The 22,051-nt window shown below is 39.6% G+C and overlaps 1 protein-coding gene across 1 annotated transcript in view; it reads left to right on the forward strand.

Annotated features, from left to right (window-relative positions):
• mgat4a (alpha-1,3-mannosyl-glycoprotein 4-beta-N-acetylglucosaminyltransferase A) overlaps window positions 1-22,051 on the forward strand; it is a 41,572-nt gene that overhangs the window by 14,445 nt on the left and 5,076 nt on the right. The window contains exons 2-12 of the mRNA XM_034128944.1: window positions 5,943-6,110; window positions 7,029-7,169; window positions 13,241-13,374; window positions 13,469-13,515; window positions 14,141-14,254; window positions 15,725-15,800; window positions 17,978-18,092; window positions 18,729-18,859; window positions 18,948-19,055; window positions 20,311-20,385; window positions 21,163-21,281. Coding sequence (XP_033984835.1) covers window positions 5,943-6,110; window positions 7,029-7,169; window positions 13,241-13,374; window positions 13,469-13,515; window positions 14,141-14,254; window positions 15,725-15,800; window positions 17,978-18,092; window positions 18,729-18,859; window positions 18,948-19,055; window positions 20,311-20,385; window positions 21,163-21,281 — 1,228 coding nt within the window. The remainder of the gene's footprint in view (window positions 1-5,942; window positions 6,111-7,028; window positions 7,170-13,240; window positions 13,375-13,468; window positions 13,516-14,140; window positions 14,255-15,724; window positions 15,801-17,977; window positions 18,093-18,728; window positions 18,860-18,947; window positions 19,056-20,310; window positions 20,386-21,162; window positions 21,282-22,051) is intronic.

Below are 22,051 nucleotides of genomic sequence, written 5' to 3' on the forward strand. Positions count from 1 at the left end.
GCAGGTAGGCCATCCAGTTATTTTAGCCGGGCCGGCTCAGATGATTGGTCGTGCTTTTTACAGCGCCACGGCTTCCACAGATGAATTCTTTTAATGTATTTATTGTCAAAGCATTTCATTTATTCATTGCTATCGGGATGTTAAGAGCATTCCATTGAATATAACAAAAAGTGTTTCTGAAGTGAATTACCTACCCTACCTTTAAGACATACATAGGAAGTCTGACTATTAGTTTGATATAGGCCTTACTCAAATCTGACGTTGTGAAACCAGCCTCAAGTTCTTCTATAATTTATATGAGCTTGTATTTCAAGGATAATTAATCACCACTTTACTCACAGTGGAAAATGACTCCCTTAAAAACGTCTTTTGGCACATTTCTGGTTGTAATTGTATGGAATGAATAGTGCTTATACTATCTGTTCTTTATTTCTTCTTGAAAAGCTATGCCCTGAATACAGTTAACCACGGATCAGCATGACAACTGTAAAATAACGGTCATTTTTTCTCAATGACTGGAATGGGTGTGGGTTTCCTGGTTGTTTGTTTCGACATGATTTCATGATTGATTGTTAAATTGGGGAGTTGTGTAATACAAAGTGAAATGTGCTGTAAAAGTGAAACATTGCTTTAACAAGGACATCTGCATACTCTGCTGCACCTCTCTCACTCACACTTAAACTGCATCAGCACTCATGAAGCCTCAGTCAGCAGCACGCATCAGCAAGGAGAGCCAGGTCAAGGACGAGATCACTGCGAGGGCTTTGATGAGCTAATGGATTGACTGATAAAACTCTTAACACCCTGGTGAGTTCAGGGTTGGATTTCTGTGAAGTATTTCTCAGCTCTCGGATCATCCTTGTTCTCTCCTGTGAAGTTTAGAAGACAGAAGTTTGAAGATCTACGTAGCAAAGCTCACGCAGCCTGTCAGTTCTATCTCTCTGAAATCTAATCTTCAGATAGACCACTTAAAGGCCATTACCTGGGTCAGTTTGAGTAAGCACAGTGCAATAACAAGTACAACAACAGGGATGATGTGACGATTAATCAATACGTTTATTTAAACATTGTTTACATGGGGAACCTATAGATTCATGAACACCTAGTCAGTTCATGAACACAGTCCATGTGTTGTTCTTAACACGTATGAGGAAAAGCACGTTCTTCATTTGTTTGGAGCTTTCTAAACACAATGAGTATTTGAAGCTTACATTAAGACATTAGCAAACACAGGCTTCTTGTTTTGACCTAAAGAAGTCTACAGACACAGCTGTTGGAAGTTTAAACCTCAACTTTTAACAGATTCAACCATCACATGGAAACTTCTCGTCTCATCTATTTTCCATTGAAGAGCTGGAGCCAGTTAAAGCTTACTGATCAGCTCTTTAAAGAAATTAGCATTCTTACCCAAAACTGAACTTTTGGTAGAAGAAAATAAACACATTATCTTCAGATGTTCTGTAAAAATGCCATAATAAGTAGCAGAATTAGCTTTGAGCCAGAAATGTGTGTGTGTGTGTCTGTGATTGAGTGTGAGGCTTTTAGCTGGTTCCTTTTGAAGAGTGTTTGTTTTAACCGCCATTATACAGTATATTCAACTCTTGCAATACCTCCCACCAGAGTCATACTGGGACTGAGATTGAGAGGCTTTTTATACAAGTGCCCAAAGCTCACATGCCGACAACATTAACACTTACACAGTTTTTGTGATATAAATAGAAGCCGATGATGCCAAAGACCTTGGAGACACTTTAGGATGTGTTGCTGACACCTTCCTCCTCAGTTTGTATTGACACGTCACCACTACACTGAATCAACACGAGACCCGCCAGACAAGCCTTGGTGAGCTAGGTGAACAATAAGTCACAGTGTAATGCCAACTGCTGCTACATTCTGTACGAAAATGTGTGCAGTCAGACTACCGAGTGTTATACTTGCACATTCATACTCATTCAGCTACTCAATGTTTTTTGACTGAGGCAATGACCATTTGAGGGATCAGTCCAAATTTGTAAGGGCCACTCGTAACACCCCTTAATATTGAAAGTATTAGGTTGGCCTAGTCTGTGAGTGTTATGCTCAGTAGATCTGCAGGCCCAAGCTACCCATGCCACAGGCTTATAGCAATTACTGACCAGAGATCAGAGATAGAAAAATAAAATCTCTATGTCTAGATCGCCAGACCGCCTCCGCCTCGCATATCTCTATTAATGATTCAAAAGAACAGAGCAAAGAAATCAAGGATGACAAGTCAAGACAATCTATCAACGGAGAGCAAGGGCTATGGGTACAGAGAAAAAACAAGTGTATCACAGGATGGATGGGTAGAAAGCTAAATACATAGACTACACTATAACGATATCATATATCGGAAATTAAGAGAAAGGGGTGAGACCATGTGAGGAAACAGGTTGGATGCAAACAGGAGAAAGCAGAGGAGAGCTTGTTAGTCACTTAGCCCTTCCCCCGCATCGCATGGTTCTGGAGAGCAGAGAAGAATAATGAGATTCGATAGATGTACTGCAGACCTCTGGTAATTGTTTAATGCATTTTGTGTACCCATCATGCATCAGCTGCCTGTATACCAGCAGAGTAGTTCCTGCTATTACTTAAATGTTATGCTGATACCACAGAAAAAAAAATGGTCCCTTGTTTTTTCAGCAGTAAGTCAAGGTCAACTAAGTCAAAGCATATCAAGAATGACATTTAACTGAAATGTCAAGATATTTACAAGTAAACATTGCCTAACAGACTTGGCATTAACAGACTGCTCAGGTGATGAGTGAGGCATTTCCTTTGACGGTAATGTGATATTTCTCAATATTTGGAAATCACCTACTGTTTCACCACCTTATGCTTCTGAACAGGGGATAGATATAGCTCAATAGAAACCTTAGGCGCTTTCACACCAAGTGCTTTTCCCAGGAATAGTTCCCGGAACATAATTCCCCGGAACTCTTTAATTCCTGAACTATCTAGTAGATCGCGTTCACACCGGAATAAGTCCCTGAGGGAGGATTACGCAAATGAAGCCACTGACGTCACTTCTTCTTCTTCTGCTTTGGGTTTACTGGCAGGCCGCAAACAACTTCACGGCGTATACTGCCACCCGAAGTCCTGGGTAAATCGCCAGAAGCGCCGACACCTCCTCATCACTCCACCGCTCCCATGTTTTATTTTGTGTTGCCATAAGTTAGTCTCTCTCCGTTGGTGCGCTGGGCTAATGCTAATGCTAATGCGAGCAAATAAAATGGCGGCTTCACAAAACTTTTCAGAGTTTTACTGGGCGTGGTTTGCAATTCGCAGGAACTAGCGGAACTGTTGCTGGGAAAAGCACTCCGGTGTGAAAGCGCCTCTTGTCTACTTCACGTTTCTGTTCCTGTGGTGTGTCTTTGTTTCTTTGCTCAGTAGGATTACAGGTGTGGTCCCATCTCAACAAGACTGAAGTCCTACAATCAAAGGGCCCACGTGAAGATGAAAGTCTGTTTTTAGTTTGAAGCTGCCCTTTTCATGAGGTTTTTTGGCCAAATGACAGCATCTGTCTGTGTGTCTTAGAGATCAACATTTAGGAGGAACAGCGTGGTTCTGTGTGAAAGAGGATACTGGGCAGAGAGGACGGACAATAGCTCAGTCAGAGAGAGTGATTGAGAGGGGAAGATAAAGTGAGGCTGGGTTTTGTTGTAGTGAAGGGCTCTCTGAAAGGGCAAGATAAATCTACTTTCAGAGGAAGATCAGAGACCAACCCACAGCCCCACCTAATGCACACACCGATACACACATATACACACACACACACACTCGAGATGTACTTTGTTCTCTCCCTGAAAGATTGTCAGTTTTGGAACAATTTTTTTTTCTACTGCTAATATTGACTCTTGACTTGTTTTGTAGGTATTCCACTGACTGGCACACCCATATTCTTCTTGATTTTAAATCATCTCTATTTTTATTAATATAGAGGCTTGTTTATTTTAATGTTTGTGGACACGTGTTCAAATCTGATAGTCAACCGTTATCCATCCACCTGACAGGAGTCTCATATCAAGATGCTGATTGTGTGTCCGGGTGGGACTTGGGCCTGTCACAGTAAAAGCCACTCTAAAATGTGCCGATTTCTTTAAATTTATAAATACACATTTAAGAGGTACTCTGAACGACAGATTTCACATGACTAGGGCTCCAGATGAGCACTCTTTGGTCACACAGGATTCATTCATTCATTAGGAAAGAGAAGTGCCTTTGGCAATCTTTCACAGATATGTGACCAACATTTGAGAGGAATACGCGTTTTGGTTGTATGGGATAAGTCTTGTATATTTAATTTCTGCCTATAAAAAAGAGGATCAAAAAGAAAAGTATATAATAAAGTGTATTTATGTTGCACATTTTAAATGTCAGGTAAACACATTTATAAAAATGCTAAAAAAGAAAAGACCCCAAACATAAAAAAACGTCCAAGAAGTAAGGTAAGATAAGCATTAATGCTGACTCACTGTTCTGTTTTCAGTGTATTGAATTCATGTTTAGTCTCAGCCCACCAACACACCACAGCTACTCCCTCTTCAAATAATTTCACAACATCTTCTTTTACACTCGTACACCAACCACTAGACTTCTGTTTCCTGATAAGAGCCCAGGCTCTCCCCACACATGTTTACAGTAAACTGCCTCTAACCTCAAAGAATATTTCCACTATAACAAACACGTAGCTGAAATTAGCAAAAAAGCTGCTTCTGTATCATTGTTGACAATATTATCATATGGTACGACATTAGGAATTTTAAAAACAGGTTTGGGACACGACAGGTGCTGTAAACTGTACTATCATAACAAATCTGGTTGTAAAATAAAAAGTGCTCTCCCTTCCCTTCGCAGCTTGTCTTAATGTACTCATCAGGCGTAATGCTCTTATCCAAAGTGCTGCAATAAACCTGGTTGAACTGAAAAGAGACTCGGTCATTAAAACGCAAATTCTCAGTGAAGGCAATTAGTGTTTGGGGAGGACCCAAAGTTAGGGTGTTTTTTTTAAAGCATTGTGAAATAGGACCGGTTTGAACACGTGAGCATACATACTTGAATGCAAACAAGTGAAGCGTGAATGGTTATCCAAGCAGTATTTTGATGCAATGCCAAATCAGCATTCATATTAACATTTCTCAGCATTTCCTGTTATTAATCTTAGTGCTCTGTGTAGGGTCCTGCCAATTCTTCTGTATGGTGTTGCTGCTGCATTGGCTTAAAGTTTTCATCATCCTTGAATAGTTTAATTTGAGACATTCTGGCTCTGCCCAGGAAAGTAGCACCAGAGGGAAATATAAGCTGAAATTGATTGCTTGGATGAGCCAGTGTAATATAAATGTCATTGCATACATTGTGTTGCTGCACAATGTACACGATTCAAACCGCCATGATAGAGTAACTCTCTTTTCTTCCAAGTATTAGATTGTTACAAGTGTATGATGCCTATTCTGTAGGTGTTGTTACTTAGTGGCTGAACCCTGCTCCCAGTTTTTAAAACAGTTTTATAATAGTTCTACATTTTCTCAACTACTTATTAATAACTTATTCTTCTTCTTGTGTTAAAGTATCATCAATATTTCACCAGAATAAATTCCTTGTATGTGTAAACCTACATGGCGATAAACCTGTTTCTGATTCTCTGAGCTTAGCAGTGGACCTTAGTCGGACCATTGTTTTATTTCTAATTTCTGCAATTTAAATAGTACATTACATATCATTTACGAGACACTGTCTTCCAAAGTGACTTACAAAGCAGCTCTAGCAATCTGGGGTTCAATATTTTGCCCAAGGACACTTCAACTTGTTGACTGCATGGGCTGGGGATCAAACCACTGACCCTCTGATTGGTAGATGACCAGCTACGACCATGTAGCGAATCCTGTTCTAATGCACTCAATTGGTTTCCTTTTGTGTCCTTACAGAGAAGCTGATAGCGTACCAGCGGGAGTTCCATGCCTTGAAAGAGCGCCTTCGTGTGGCCGAGCACCGGACGCTGCAGCGCTCGTCGGAGCTCAACAACATCCTCGAGCAGTTCAGACGAGCCATCGCCGAGACCAACAGCAGCAAAGATGCTCTCACAAACTTCTCAGGTAACTGACATACAAACGCATACAAAGACCTGTTAACTAAACGTGTACACTGTGAAGTAATCACTTTCAGTCATTTGTGTTGAATAGCATAGCTAATCCCGCCATCCCTCTTTTGCAGTATCCTTTACCCTTGTTGTATAATTTAAAATCAACAAACACGCAGCTCCTACAAAGGCTTTTTAGTTTTTTGTCTGCTATTATGTTTCAATCCATTGTAACACAGTGTTATGAAGATGGCTTGATTTTATTAGATCAAAGAAAATGCTCAGGGGAAGTACCTTTCGTTTTCTTTCTAAGAGCTAGCACATTTGTAATGGAAATGGAAATTTTCTTTGCTCATTTTCCGAATGACCAGATTCTCAAAGGCCTTTCTGTGAAACCTACAAAACCACTTTGTGGACACAGCGATCACAGGACCATTTCACTGCTCGCCACGGCACATGATTAAAATAACAATGTTAATGTCTTGTTTGCACTTTTGTTTTTTAAGCCTATGCTGCACATTGTTAGCCAATTTTAAAATGAATAACCTATTAACCTATATAACCTAATTTACACACACACACACACACACACACACGCACACACATACACACAATGTACAATAAAAACTCGATTAGATTATTTCATCCTATTAATGGCTGCTGGGGACTAGTACAAAACATCCTGAGCTCTGCCTAAGAGAAATACAGTATAACCTTGTTCACTATGTATTAAGTCACAAGCATAGAAGATCCTGCTGCCAGTGCTTTTTCATTTACACTTAAAGGAGTCTGAATTGTGCTTTTTAAAATGTTTTATTCAACAGCAGGAGCACATTAACAGGTGGTGCTTTTTAAGCCAGCATAATTATTCCACTCCTGTCATCCTTTAATGAAACTGAGGAGCGGAGTCCTCTAAACGTGTCCCTGCTTTCAGATGAGACACAGAAACTCCTGAAGGAGCTCTCCAACAGGAGACCCCTCCAGGTGCCAAACATCTACCACCACCTGCCTCACCTGCTCAACAATGAGGGCAGCCTGCACCCTGCCGTGCAGGTGGGTCTGGGCCGCACAGGAGGTAAGCAGCGCACACGCACGCAACAGTTACTGTCCTGATTAATGAGCTTCATCTCCAGAATATGCATACTACACAAACACAGCAAACTCTCCAGAGATGCTCATTACACCAGAGAGAGAGAGTCGGGTCTCAACAAGTCCTCAATGGTGACTCATTCACAAGTATCCCCTCTGGACTGATCTTGGTAATAGGATCTTTTTAGAGAAGATAATTACTTTATAGTGTCTGTAGTGTAATTCTTTATTTACTTTACAAGGTGTGTATCTTAACTCTTATCTTAATCTAAGAGGATTTCCCTTTTGCTTTAATTTATTGGTCTTATATTGGACCTAAGGTGCATTGTAAAAAAATAAATAAATAAAAAATGATGTGACCTTCAACACAAATGTACAATAGGAAACACTCCTTAGCTAAGTATTTGTTTAAACAAAATGTGTATTCCTACTTGTGTACATTAATAATATAAACAGACTTGACTACACTTTCATTAACCCTTTTTTGACCATTGATGTAGGGTGGGTGGCATTGGTTTGAGCCATTGAGTTCTTGAGTTATCACTAGTTTTCTTTATTCAAGACACTCACAATCAGCTTTTACAAAAGTCAAAGATGCTGTCTTTGATAAGCCTCCTCTTTCACATGGATAATGTATCTCCTTTTCTCCTTTTCTCCATTAACTCTCCTTTTGAACATCCCCATTTTGAATTGTTCACCCCTCAAACAGCAGCGTTCAGCATGTGACCTCTGCTATATCAGGTTCTCTCGAGGATTACTTATCTGGCATTGGGAGTGATAGGGGGAGTGAATGTGGGGCTCGAGTTCAGGGGCTGAACAGCTCAAGTGGTGTTCCCACATTCCTAATGACAATGACCTGGGGGGGGGGGACACAGAGGCCCCAGCCAAATTAGAGGAAAGGAAGGAGGGATAAGTTGGGGGGGGAAAAGGAGTTTCTTGTCCCTGACCCTAAGCCTGTTTGATCAATGAATGCAAGGTATTCCCACAGGACCCACGGATAGATGCAAGGCCTTTCATTGCCCTCTCTTAACCATTATCATGCTGTCTGCTTTTATGACAGGCGGGCAGGTATTTGTTACCTTTCTAAGCCTCGTCTTGGCTTTCCTCAAAGAACGTCTAGCCTCTGATAATGCCAAGTTTGTTGTTTGCCACTGCTTTGTTCTCACCAGCTTCCCACCCTTAAACACTATCAGTGGTGCTCACTTGAATGCATAACCAAGCTTGAGGTATTCTGGGGAGTGATTGTCGATATCTGCGGTGGGGGGATTCACAAAAACACATAACTGTCTCATAGAAGTGTTTCCCCTCCACCACCGGTGCATTCCCCATGCCGTCAGGCTTCCTTTTTTTCTTTTCTGTCAGTCGTTGTTTTTCATCATCTAATTCTTTCAATGTTTCACTTTCCTCTTGTTTCTCTGCTGGTCTAAGCATATCTGACATTGGGATATTTATAGCTCGGCAAATTAGGACAGCAGCTCACTTTAAATTGAACAAGGATTATGTGAAGAAAACAGCTCAAAGAACCTCTGAGACTGAGAGTGTTGGAATAGGATCTGACTGAAGCCCCTTTTAGACAGAAACCAACAAAAGAGCGTTATTCTGAATGCAGCCGTGCTTGTTCCAAACACACAAACTGCATGGCCTTTATAGACAACCAGCTGGCCAAGGTGTGCCTAAACCCACAGGAAGAGCACCAGTACAGGCTTTGATGCAAATGTTCATCTGGGCCAGACGGTGAAATTCCAACTTCTGTGTCATTTGATGCCATGGATCCCAGAAATACTTTTTCCCTATTGGGAAGAGCCGTCTTTAAATGAGCGTATTATTTATTATTTGGAGTTAAATCAACTTCCTAATACGAACAATTGAAAAACCCTTAGCTAAAACATTCAGCTGAGAGCTGAATCCAGATTTATTTCCCTGCTTCCAGTCATGGGACTAGCTGAGCCGTGACCTGATGTTAAGTAGTGGCTAGGGAATAGATATAAATATAGTCCCAAAATCGTTTGTCTTTGGCTTCATGCGCCACTAAGCAACTTTCCCAGGAATGAACAGGGCCCTGCCTCAAACTCTGTATCCAGTTATCTTTATTCCTCCATGCTTGGGTCCCTTTACACACAGTCAGTGTGTGTTTTTGTTTCAAGGCATTTATTTAAACTGACCAGCTATAAAAGATATCCCAAGTTGCACTTAAAAAAATCAATTTTTCTCCAAAAAAATGTAATCCTTATGCCGCAGTCACTGTGAAGTGTCGGCTCAAATCTCCTTCTTCTTCTTTCTTCGCTGGTCAGCCCATATTATATTACCAATGCTATCACACCATAAGGAAATGATAACTCGTCAGTCTGAAAGGCAGAAGTTGTTTTCTAAGTTTGTTCATCAACACAATATAATCAACAACATCTAATCTAAAACACACTAACCCCCCCCTTATACACCAAGGCACTGTTTTCTTACAAACATTTGTGTTAGATGTTGTCCCTTGGATATCAAACCTCATTCTTCGTGCAGAAAAGTGTCTATAAATGCAAAGGCAAACACAAGCATGAGCTTCTAACCCTCCCTGATTTCCCCTTGAAGTAAAGAAAAACACACCTTCTTTTTATTTAGGTCTGGGCCCTGAGTTGCTCGCTGCATTGCTGCAATGCCACACTGAGGAAAGAAATAGGACAAGGTTCTATTTTCCTGCTGCAAGCAGTAAAGCATGGCAGAGCTGTGGGTGTTGCATTTCACCTGGAAATGTGTGAATGCAGCATTAAAATCTGAACTGATGCCCAAGTGTTTTGACATCAGAATAAAATAGTGGTTTACCAGTAAGATGTGGCATTTTGGGATGCCTGTTGGGATTTGTGCATTTGCAACTTGATAGGAACACATTTCTTCATTTCATCTGTAAAGCTGTTTTGTTAAATGTCACACCAGCAGAGCCAACACAAAACAGAACCTACTTACTGTTTCTGCCCTCTCATCATTTCTGTCTGGATGATTCAACCCATAACATGGGGGGTTGGATTTATGATGGCTGTGACTGGTTATTGATGGCCTGATTTTTTTTTTCCTTTACCAGGCCTCTTATGTTGGAGATTCAATTTATTGACTGAACTACTTAAGTAACCAGAAACTATAAATTGAGTCTGTGAGAGACGTGACCAATTTTACAAAAAGGAAATTAGGATTTCTACTAGGGTTGTAGATTATAGACACACACACACACACACACACACACACACACACACACACACACACACACACACACACACTCGCTCTCGCTCTCGCTCTCGCTCTCTCTCACACACACACACACACAGTGTCCCTCCGGCTTTGTAAGCTTTTTTATTTTCTACTGTATTTAAATATAGCACCCATTTACTCCGGAAGCTTCTCGTCCCGAGCAACAACCCTGCTCTTTATGAGGAAAACATTTATACATAAGCAGATAAACAAAACAACATGAGACCCAGTGATGCATGAATCACCCCAAAGCATGACAATTTAGTCTTTCTTCAACAGTAGTTTGATTTAAATAAATAATTTAGATTATGGAAACACATTATATATTTTGTTCACAACAAGGCGATCAAATATGCTTTAAAACCCTGCTTCAAACAAAAGGAAAACAATGTCCACCCCCTGAAATAGTTATTGTTTGTGTATCATAAGAAATTCCATAAAAATATGCCACTAAAACCACACGTATTTATGTTTTATAACTTTTACTAATTATAGTTTTAATTTAATTATAAATATAAACTACATATCTTAAATATTCCCACATATTTTATATATCTATTATTTTCTTTAAATATTATAAATAATTTCAATAACATAATGTATTTTCTGTAACAAATATATAAAACATAGATATGTTTTTTAATTTATTATTTCTAATATTTCATCATTAATACGTATTTTCAACTTATTAAGGACATTTTACAAAGAAAACAAATGTGCTGGACATATTAAACCCAGCTGAACAGCAGCTCCTTTATCTCATTTCTTTTCAAACAGCAGACAGAAATGTTGACTGTTTTTCCTTTTTGTATCTGAGCATCATGAATGGGAGCGTCCAGGCTGATCGAGGGACACAGGGAGGGGCCATGTTTGAGTCGGAGTGCATGCATTATCACTCAGTCCCTGTCTGCCACCCTCCTTATTCTGTCACTCTCCGTCTCTTTTCCGTCCTCCCACGTTCTGCTTTCATCCTCGACCTACTTTCTCGGTGCTGGTGGTGGGTGTCGCTATACGACACGGAGCTCAGTGTGAGAAACACAAAGCGAAACTGGGACAGATTCTCCACGCTGCTCACATCACTCTGCAGCCTTTCTCCAGCCCCCTGCGCTGCTCACTCCTTCTGAACTGTTCCCCGACTGTGTTTTGTTGAAGCCCCCCCATCAGCTCATGCTCCCCCCCCCTTTCTAACCTCATATTAAACACACACTTACATACAGTATACACATTAACCCCCGTCCATGAAAATCAACCATGACCTTCAATAATCAACAGTTTCTCTGGAAAAGCATTTGGGTTTAATATGAATAAATTATGCAAAACTGCCTTGAGTAGAATCTATCCCTTGTTTTAGAATTCAGTAAAGTACACTGTCCATAAAGGAAGAAAAACAGAGCATATAATAGAGAGCGAGCAGACTAAATGGCCGTTTTCATGCTTCTGTCTGGACTTTTTTTTCCTTATCATGAGGAAAACACTGATTCAGTGTCAGATGATCAGCCTGATAAGTTGTTTTCTGCGGTCACAACTGTGGGCTCGCTGTACTCTCTCTACTCTCCCGTGAAAGTGCTCCTTGTATCCTTGTGGGTAAAATGAACTAGTTTTATGTCAACAACAGTCTGTTGTGGGGAATCTCTCCCCACTGAAGAAGAGGCCGTTTGTTTAGAAGCAACTACCACCAAGCAATAGGAAGAAGACAATAGGCATTCTCTTTTTCCTGTTTCAGTTTCAATTTCGTAGAGCTGCAGCCATTGGTCGACTATTCGAGTAGATAGTAATCGCAAACTATTTTGCTAATCGATTATTCATCAAAGTATTTTTATGAAAAAATGCTGACTGTTTTCTGTTTTCCTGCTTTTCTCTGTTTTATATTTATACTGATTCTTTTGGGGGGTTTGGTCTTACAAAACAAGACATAAAGACACCACCTTGGACTTGGAAAAAAATGTTTTCAATGACTATTTTCTGACATTTTAGGGATCAGACAAACTTAAAGTAATTGAATAAAGGTGCAGCTCATAAGTAAGTAATGTATACCTCTGTCAACGTATGCTTCTCTTTTCTTTTGGCGTTGGCCTGACTGACTTTGTTTGCTTAGCAGATAGGAAAAGCTCATCAAATAATTTAGCAATGCTCGGCAGATCTCTAGATATGTTAATGTATGTGTTACCTCTGTCTAAAGTCCAAACATCCTGCCTCTACGTTGTGTTCCAGTGACACACTCCCTCCCTGCCTGAAACGCCTTGATTAAACTCCTTTGTTTACTTCTGTTACATAATGAAATCCCTATATAACACTTGCACTTCAATTGGCGAGCGCTCCAACACATTGTACGTGATAAGCTAAGGGGCGGGACATCTGTAAGCGGTTGACCAATCACAAAAGAGCCGGCCAGCTAACCAATCAGAGCAGACTGGGCTCTGGTTTCAGACAGAGGGTGAAAAGAGGTGCTGCAGCACAGGCAGTATGAGAAAAATAAAGAGCTTTTTGAACATTTAAGCATGGAGACATGTCAGAGTAGAAAAACACAATATAATTATGAACCTGAACAAGGAGCATAATAGGGCCCCTTTTAGCCACATTGTGTAAGATTGTTATTTAAAAACCCTTTTCGTTATTAACATGCAGAATGGTATTGCAGCTGCATTAGTCATTCTGCCCACTGCCATCTGTCAGTCCGGGCATGAATTTCAGTTTTTATGGCCAATGTAATTAGCTGATGTCTAACAAGCGAATAATAAGGGTTTTGGATCCATTTGATTAAACCGCCACCCCTGCAGCCTTCCCCACTTCCTGTTCTCACCTCACACTTGTTATTGTTCTTCTCAGTTACCATGGTGATGGGGATCCCCACTGTGAGGCGGAAGGTGAAGTCTTACCTGTCGGAGACGCTGCGCTCGCTGATAGACAAGCTCTCACCGGAGGAGAAGCTCGACTGCGTCATTATCGTCTACGTTGGGGAGGTCAGATCTTAAAATCATCCATTACGAGTCATAGCACCACGCTCTGTGTAAGGTCAAAGGTCAGAGTGTATAATGTGTCGTTGTGTCTCTGCAGACTGACGTGGACTACGTTAACAGCGTGGTAGCTGGCCTGGAGAAAGAGTGAGTACACTTCTCTGCATCTACTCTAAAACTTTAGTACAATTTTGAGGTTCTTGTACTGAACTTGAGTATTACCATTTCCTTCTACTTTACATTCTTCTCCGAAACATCTCAGAGGTCAATATTTTACTTTTTTTGTGTAATAAATTAAGTTACTTTGCAGATTTAGATCAATGAACAACACATTAATAACACTTTTGTTTGGCCTAGACCTAGAGTGAAATCAAAAGCTAGCCAGTAGTATCTAAAGTAATACAACTAGCGCCACATTCACAATCGGCAACAAACACATTCAAATATAAAAACATAAACAAACAATTATTTGGAAATAGACCATAATGCGTAATAAGTGCTTTTACACTTTGTACTTGAGGTTAATCTTGATGATAATTCTTATGAACCAAGTAACATTTTGAATGAAGGACTTGGAATTTCTCAGTTTATTATTTCATTACATTTATTTATTTAATTCATTTATAATTAACTAAAATATCTGAGTACTTCTTCCATTAGGCTTCTCTGCTTCCTGCCAGGCGCACTATCTTTTTTGCGAACAAGTGTAAAGGAATGAAATTGATAAAAAATGGTGTGTTTCATTTTCAACAACATCCCCTTCTTTCTTCAGGTTTTCTATAGAGCTGAGTTCAGGCTTGCTGGAGGTGATCTCCCCGCCCGCCGCCTATTACCCCGAGCTCACCAACCTCAAGGAGACTTTCGGAGACTCCAAAGAGAGAGTCAAGTAAGAACTCACACAGCCGAGGAATGTGTGTTATCTCTGTCTTCGCTGCTCTGACATTCAATCAGGAAAAAACGTGATCAAGATCCTTATGGTAATCATGTAGCGCTTAGATAGATGAAATACAGGAGAGCTGTGATGAGGATTGCAGGAAAGATGAGTCAGGGGGGGGAGTGGGAGGAGGCGAGAGAGCGGGGGGGGGGTTTAAGGTAGGCGGCCGAGGTACTTGTTATTCCACAGGCATTTGTCAAAGTCACATCAAGGTCATCAGCAGCACCCTCTATCTCTCTCTCCCTGTAGTGCTCCCTCTTTATATCCTCTGTACTTATCGTGCAGTTTGTGCCAACTACTCGCAGTACGTGCTCTGATAATAGACTGTAGGCCCAGAGGACTGTGTGCTATGTTTGGATATGGGTGACGTGAGGACACATTTAATCTGATGGCTGAACAGTTCGGACCTTGTGTGACATGGACTATTCTATTAAAAGATTACATTTTAGACACTTGTTTACACACTCGGAGTAAAAACGGAGATTTCCTGCTTTTCGCTGTTTTATATCATGTTAAAGTGGCCCTATTATGCTCATTTTCAGGTTTCATAATTGTACTATTTAATAACTGTTTCCAGATGTAATACATGGAGGCGTTTCAGGCAAGGAGGGAGTGTGTGGGAGAGAAACTTTGGGATTTGCAGACCATTTACATGCACAAAAGCCTATATTACACACTACAGGAAAAAGAAAACCACAAAAAGCCTAATTGGGCCTCTTTAAACTGAATATTTTGATTATTTAATTATTATATAATAGTTAGCTGAAGCCCTACTTATTTTATGTGTGTGTCTGTGTGTGTGTGTGCTTTCATCCAAGTAAATGAGGTAGAAAGGCGTATTAGATGCCCTTACAGCTAAAACGGCAGCAACACTTGATCACCTGGCTGAGTTTAAACAATGTGTGTGTGCGTTGGTGTGTGTGCACCTTCCTCCACACCTGCTCCCTGGCAGCATCACAAACACCTGCAGCCTGCGGGGAACAACAGCTATAAGTCAGGCTGCAACAAGGGCAGATTGTTCAGATCAAACCATTAGCGTGACAGCGCTGCTTTATAAATTATTCAAGTAGAGTCTGTGGTTCAGTGTACCTGAGAATAACTGATTTGCATAATTGGGCTTTTTATGCATGGAAAGCAGTCCGTCTATCCCAAAGGCAGTAAGATGTGTTTACTTTCTCTTTTGTGAATTATTTGATTGTCTATTGTTTGTTTTCATCAGCCAAAGATTATACGTTTACCATTGTAAACAGAAAATATAAAACATATAGGATTTTATTTTGAGAACAGGATAAAAGAGAAATAAAGCAGACGGAGGAAGAAAATATCTTTTAAAAATATGTAATTCAACTTTTCGTGCTTCCCTTCCCCATCTCACTCATGTATAGTTGTATTCTATGTTAACTCTTTCTTCTTTGTTTTCAGATGGCGAACCAAGCAGAACCTGGACTACTCCTTCCTCATGATGTATGCTGTGAGCAAAGGAGTTTATTATGTCCAGGTATGTCCTTTTAAATAGAAAAATGAATAAAATAAAGGTTCCCATAGCAACTTGTTGGAGTGCATTTTAAGAAGGGCTCTGATACTTGTCAGCGTGAAGCCTGTTACTGGGCAAACATACCAAATGAAATGTGTGTTGTTGCAGATATTCATCAGAGCCTGTGTTGTTTCATTAGACTGAAGCCAGTTTCTCTTACTCTCAGGCTAATCCTCTTAGACTTCTACAGCACTTAAGTGTTTCCTCTTGGTTAAACTAGGCGCCTAACTTGGGAATGTTTCCATAAATGTTTTCTCTCACACCATGCACAGTTTTGTGTTGTTAATCTCCCAACTTTCTGTCTCATGCATGCCGTGTGTCTTTTCCATTCTCTGCTCGGAGGGAAGAGGTATTGCCTGTCTGACTTCTGCTGCTACTGTCGTTTAGTGTTTAGTGTTTCCTAGCTCAGGTCACATGGTTGTCCTTGAGTAGAGGAGTCTCCTTCTTGATTCCCACCAGTGTTAATTTCGTCAACGAAAACTATGACGAAAAATGTTCGTCAACGACCTTTTTTTACACGACTAAGACAAGACGATGACGAGCTAAAAATAGATTCTTGATAACGAAAATTTGACGAAATGTATATTTAGTTTTCGTTGACGAGACGAGACGGGACTAAGGTGTTAATGGTGGACTATCGGACATTCAAAATGCAGGGTATTTCCCCACAATTGCCCGTCTTGTCTGTCAAAATGCATCTTACATTTCTAACTTGCAATATCATTATTTCCGCTCTCTTCACTCCAGAAGAGCGATCTCCCTGTCTCTCTCTGTGTGTGCGGGGGGCGGGGCCTAACAGACACGCTGCAGCGGCACACAGAGATCTGCCGGGGACGGAGCGTTCAGAAGTATAGAGACACTCTACAAGGCTCGATGTGGACAAAGCTCGTTTGCCATGTTTTCGCGTTAGCGCGTTGACACGAGTAGAGTAGTCTGTCCAAACAGCCGGCCAAAAGGCGTCATATTCAATCGAAGAAATGCACAATTTTCGACTTCCTTAACTCGTAGCTCTGTTGCCCCAATTACGAGTAACGTTATCACATCAGGTGTGCAGAGGTGGGAGAAGTACTCAGATCTTGTAGCTAAGTAAAAAAATACCATAGTGTAGGAAGAGTTCCTCAAGTCAAAGTATGATCATCAAAACATATTTAAAGTAGCGACAGTAAAAGTAGTCATTGTGCAGATTGGTCCATTTCAGAATAATATATATGATATGTTTTATAATGATTGATCATTAAAGTGTTCTCAAAGCTAGTAAAGGTGCAGCTAGTTTGAATGACTTTGTATACTGCAGGGTAGCTTGTGAATTTACTCCAGGTGGAACTAAAGTCTGATTTAACACTTGATTATATTTCACATCATTCATCCAGATCTGTAAAGTAACTAAAGGTATTAAATACATGTAGTGGAGTAAAAGTACACCATTTAACTATGAACTGTAGTGGAGTAGAAGTACACAGTAGCAAAACATTTAAATACTCCAGTAAAGTACAAGTACCTCAACATTTTACTCAAGTACAGTACAATATTTTAACATAATTATATATATTTCATTTATTTCACATTTAAATAAAGCAATTAATTAGGTTAACAATTTGTTAGTTTTTTCCTTTAAAAAATAACAAAAAGTAAATACAAGAATACCGTTAAAGTACCGGATCGATAAGCAGTATTGATAAGACCAGTAGTACCGTAGAAAACCTTAGCGATACCCATCCCTAGATATTACACAAGTAAAGTGTTAAGAGAGTGAAATGTTGCTTTACGAATTTCAACACTTGATGCTGTCACCTTGATTACAATTTCAGATACCTGTATTTGCCTAACTGAATTGGTTTAAAGAGAGAAAACATTTGGACTAAAAGTTGACTAAAATGTATTTTTTCATCGACTAAAAGTAGACTAAAACGTTTTGAGTTTTCGTCGACTAAAACTAGACTAAAACGTTTTGAGTTTTCGTCGACTAAAACTAGACTAAAATTATGAAGGATGGAAATGACTAAAATGTGACTAAAACTAATAACCATTTTCGTCTAAAGACTAAGACTAAGACTAAATCAAAAACAGCTGCCAAAATTAACACTGATTCCCACTGTCTCCATCAGCAACCTCAACTAATTTCCTCCTGTTTTGTTCTTCAGCTGGAGGATGACATCGTGGCCAAGCCTAACTACTTTGCCACCATGAAGAACTTTGCCCTGCAGCTCTCGTCGGAGGACTGGATGATCCTGGAGTTTTCTCAGCTGGGCTTTATTGGTACGACCCGTTTAGCACATGATCAATACACTGCATCCACAGGGGGGGATCTGTCAAATGGAGCATTATTTGAAAGCCAAAAAGTTTCATTTCCTGGCTAAATGGTCTCTCAAAAGTGATTATTTACTCATTCTCTTAACTCAGGATTTAGAAATGCACTTGGCAAAGTACTCAAATGCAGAAATACTTGTTGGATTTATCAATAGGTGACAATCCTGGGGGGGTGTTTGTGGCTCACTATGTTGTTATGAAGTAAAGACTTTCTTCTGTTGGTGATTAATAAGTAATCACCCATATACAAAATGGATATGTATTTCTTTCATGTATGATTGATTGATTATTTTTCATATACATACATATCAGGTAAAATTACTCTAACTAACTTTAAATACAAAAACAAATCTGAAACAGACTTGACAGAATTTTGATCAAACGCAGTCAAATGCACCGTGGATGGAAGAGAGAGAGAGATCAGTGTAGAAATTGGGTCATTGTAAAGTACCACGATTTGGCAGGGAATAGCAAATCCATATGTAGCAACTCCCTACATCCCTTTTTGTATTCGTCTTGTCTTTAATGACGCTGTGCAGAATCAATGCATGTCCATAAACCTTCCTTATTCTCTCTTTCCTCCAGGAAAAATGTTCCAGGCTCCGGACCTGAACCTCATTGTTGAGTTCATCTTCATGTTCTACAAGGAGAAGCCCATCGATTGGCTGCTGGACCACATCCTGTGGGTCAAAGTCTGCAACCCGGAGAAAGATGCGGTATGCACTGAGGCCACTGTATAGATTTATAAGTAAGTGACATTGTAAGGAGTTTAGGTTTCATCAATCCTCCCTGTATTTTTTATAGAAACACTGCGAGCGGCAGAAGTCCAGCCTGCGTGTGCGCTTCAGACCCTCCCTGTTTCAACACGTGGGACTCCATTCTTCTCTTGCTGGAAAGATCCAGAAACTCACAGTGAGTCTCACGGCCCTGCGTTCATACATTTTCATCAACATTAGAAGCGTCTTTCTGTATAGAAATGTTAATATAATAGTTCAAAACTAAATAAAAAAAAAAGGTGTATTTGCAGATTACTCCAGCTAACAAATATTGGGTATTCCCAGAATCAATTTTTTTTTTTTTAAATAATAACTTCTCAGTTTGTTTATTTATTTAAAGGTGGGGTAGGTAAGTTTGAGAAACCGGCTCGAGATACACTTTTTGTTATATTCCATGGAATGCTCTTAACATCCCGAAAGCAATGAATATCTTAAGTGCTTTGACAAAAAATCCATAAAAAAATGTAATCTGTGGAAGCCGTAGTACTGTAAAAAGCACGACCAATCATCTTAGCCGGCCCGGCTAAAATAACTGGATGGCCTACCTGCCTGTCAGCCTTCCATCTCGTGCACAAACTTATCTCATGCCCTCATTGGTTATGTGCGCATTCGTGTGTGTTGGAGGAGGGGCTCTGTAAGGAAGTGGCAGATTTTTTCCGGCTGTGTATTTTCAAATTCTAGCGCACTCGAGCTGGTTTCTCCAAAATTACCTACCCTACCTTTAATATTGTTTACATTACTTTTTATTTATTTTTTACCTCTTATTTATTTTCATCGTTATGCGGTTGAATTATTATTTCAGCCCTGGAAATTGCCTTGTAATATTTGTATTGGTGTATATGAGTGCATTTGTGTACTTATACACCTGAACATATAGTGCTTATGTATATTTTGTGTATGTGTGAACATATGAATGTAAAAAAAGTCACTTGAAAATAAGTGTTCACAATGTTTATATGCATATATTATTATTATTTATTTGCCAAGTACATGTGTACATATATATATTTTTATATATAGTATTTTCCTTTTCAAAAAAGATAGTCAACTGCTATTGACATGTGCAGAAAATGACCCTATATCTAGTTTTCATATATATATGTATATATATATATGCATTTATTTATTTTTCCCTAACTTCAATTTATTTTTTCCCTAGTTTTTCTTTATTTCTTTGTACTCCTTAATTTCTATACGTTTTTGACGCAATAATGCCAATGTTTTATTCGGATGATTCACGGGAGGGCTACTTCCTATAAGCTATGCTTCAGCCCTCTTCTACTAATTTTGTTTATCTTTGTGTGTATGAATTATACTTTTTTCTTTTTTGGATGAATTAGTAGAATAAATAAAAAAAATAAAAAGAATATCCCATCTATATGTGTCTACAGGACAAGGATTTCCTGAAGCCTCTGCTCCACAAGATGCACGTCAACCCCCCAGCGGAGGTTTCCACTTCAGTGAAGGTATCATTGCAGGGTCTCTGACTTTACTTTATAGTTTTCTGAGGCTGTTTTATAGAAACCTACCTGTCTTGAAAGTCTGAAGTTAAGATAGGAATAATCCCCTATTTGCTCTTAAAAAACTATCTTACTTTGATCCTGTGATTCAATCTTATCTCAGCTTAAAACATAAAAATAATCAATCCGACATCAGCTTTAATGTCTGTTACAAAGTAACCAATGCTACCTTTCACATCTCTCCGAGCTAAAATACTTTATAACCAATGTTTGTGTAATTTAAACATACATGAAAACACACTTAAAATTAAGCAAAAACAAGGCACTTAGCTGAAAGTCAGATGAGTTACACGTGTCTGTAGCATCATTGAAGGGATAGCCTGCATCTGATAATGAGGGTTTCATCATCAAACCGTATCCTTTGTGCCTGCTTTAATCCTCTCTGTGATTCAATTCCACCGGTCAGCATTTAGTTGGTTAAATAAAATAAATGTGTCCAAAATTAGGTGAGTTTATCTAAAATGTAGGATGCTTATGTAAACCCCTTTTTATATCTTAGTTGTAAGGATAGAAACAATGACTATCTATGATTACTATTTCCAAATCAGGTCCTAAACCTGATCACCTTTGTTATCAGCGGTAGATTGGATCTTAAAATAAGGAAGTCTCTGTAATAAAGCTTCAGCCTAGTTCATACAAATATTAATGATTAATTGAACACAATGTCTCTCAGCTTTACAATCAGTGATTAGGGTGGGACGAAACATGTCATGTGTCACACAGGTGTACCAGGGTCACACGCTGGAGAAGACGTACCTGGGAGAGGACTTCTTCTGGTCCATCACTCCGAAAGCAGGAGACTACATCCTCTTCAAATTTGACCGACCTGTTAGCATAGAGAAGTATGTATAAAGGGCTTTATCTGAGTGTCATCTGTTGAAATAATATGATTAGCATACATGTATTATAATAATGTTGGCAATGAAAGCACATGCAGAAATCTGTCTTCTCGCTTTCCTCTGCCTCCTGCCATTTAGTGCTTCAGGTTGAGCTTCACTGTGTGTGTGTGTGTGTGTGAGAGTGTGTCTCTTCAGGGATCCGGCTGAGCTAATGAGAGTGCTCTAAAATAAGCTTCCTCGGGTCAGCCTCCTACTCCCTGTGGAGCCGTGGAGAAGGTGGGAGAAAGACAGGGAATATAAAGAGATCTGATTGCGAAAAACGTCACAGCAGCGGAAAGGGGATGTTCAGATTTGGTCATGTGGAGATTCATTTTATGGTGATGAGTGAATTCATTGCACTCGTAAAGATAATGTTTGGACCACGAGACTGTCGATCAATCGGCTACTAAGTGGCTGTGAGCGAGAAAAGGCCGCCTCGTCTTTCTCTCTCTGACTCAGAGTGTTTTGTGTGCTTTTGAATGACAGCAATAATACCGACTCAGACTCTTTTTGCTCTGCTGATTAGAAAACATCTGATCAGCAGTTGGCCGAGAGATACAGACTGCTTTGCGTTCTTTATGATCCGACATACTTTCTCTGCCTCCTACTATCTGCTAACAATTTAAAGCGTTCATAGGGTCGGGAAAAAACTGAAAAAGGTTATGTAATTCAACCAAACTGTTCTGGAAAGTTATTGATTCAGTAAAAATGTTCTGGAACTATATGTTTTTATT

Source organism: Trematomus bernacchii, unplaced genomic scaffold, assembly GCF_902827165.1.
Source record: "Trematomus bernacchii unplaced genomic scaffold, fTreBer1.1, whole genome shotgun sequence".
Classification (NCBI taxonomy): Eukaryota; Metazoa; Chordata; class Actinopteri; order Perciformes; family Nototheniidae; genus Trematomus; species Trematomus bernacchii.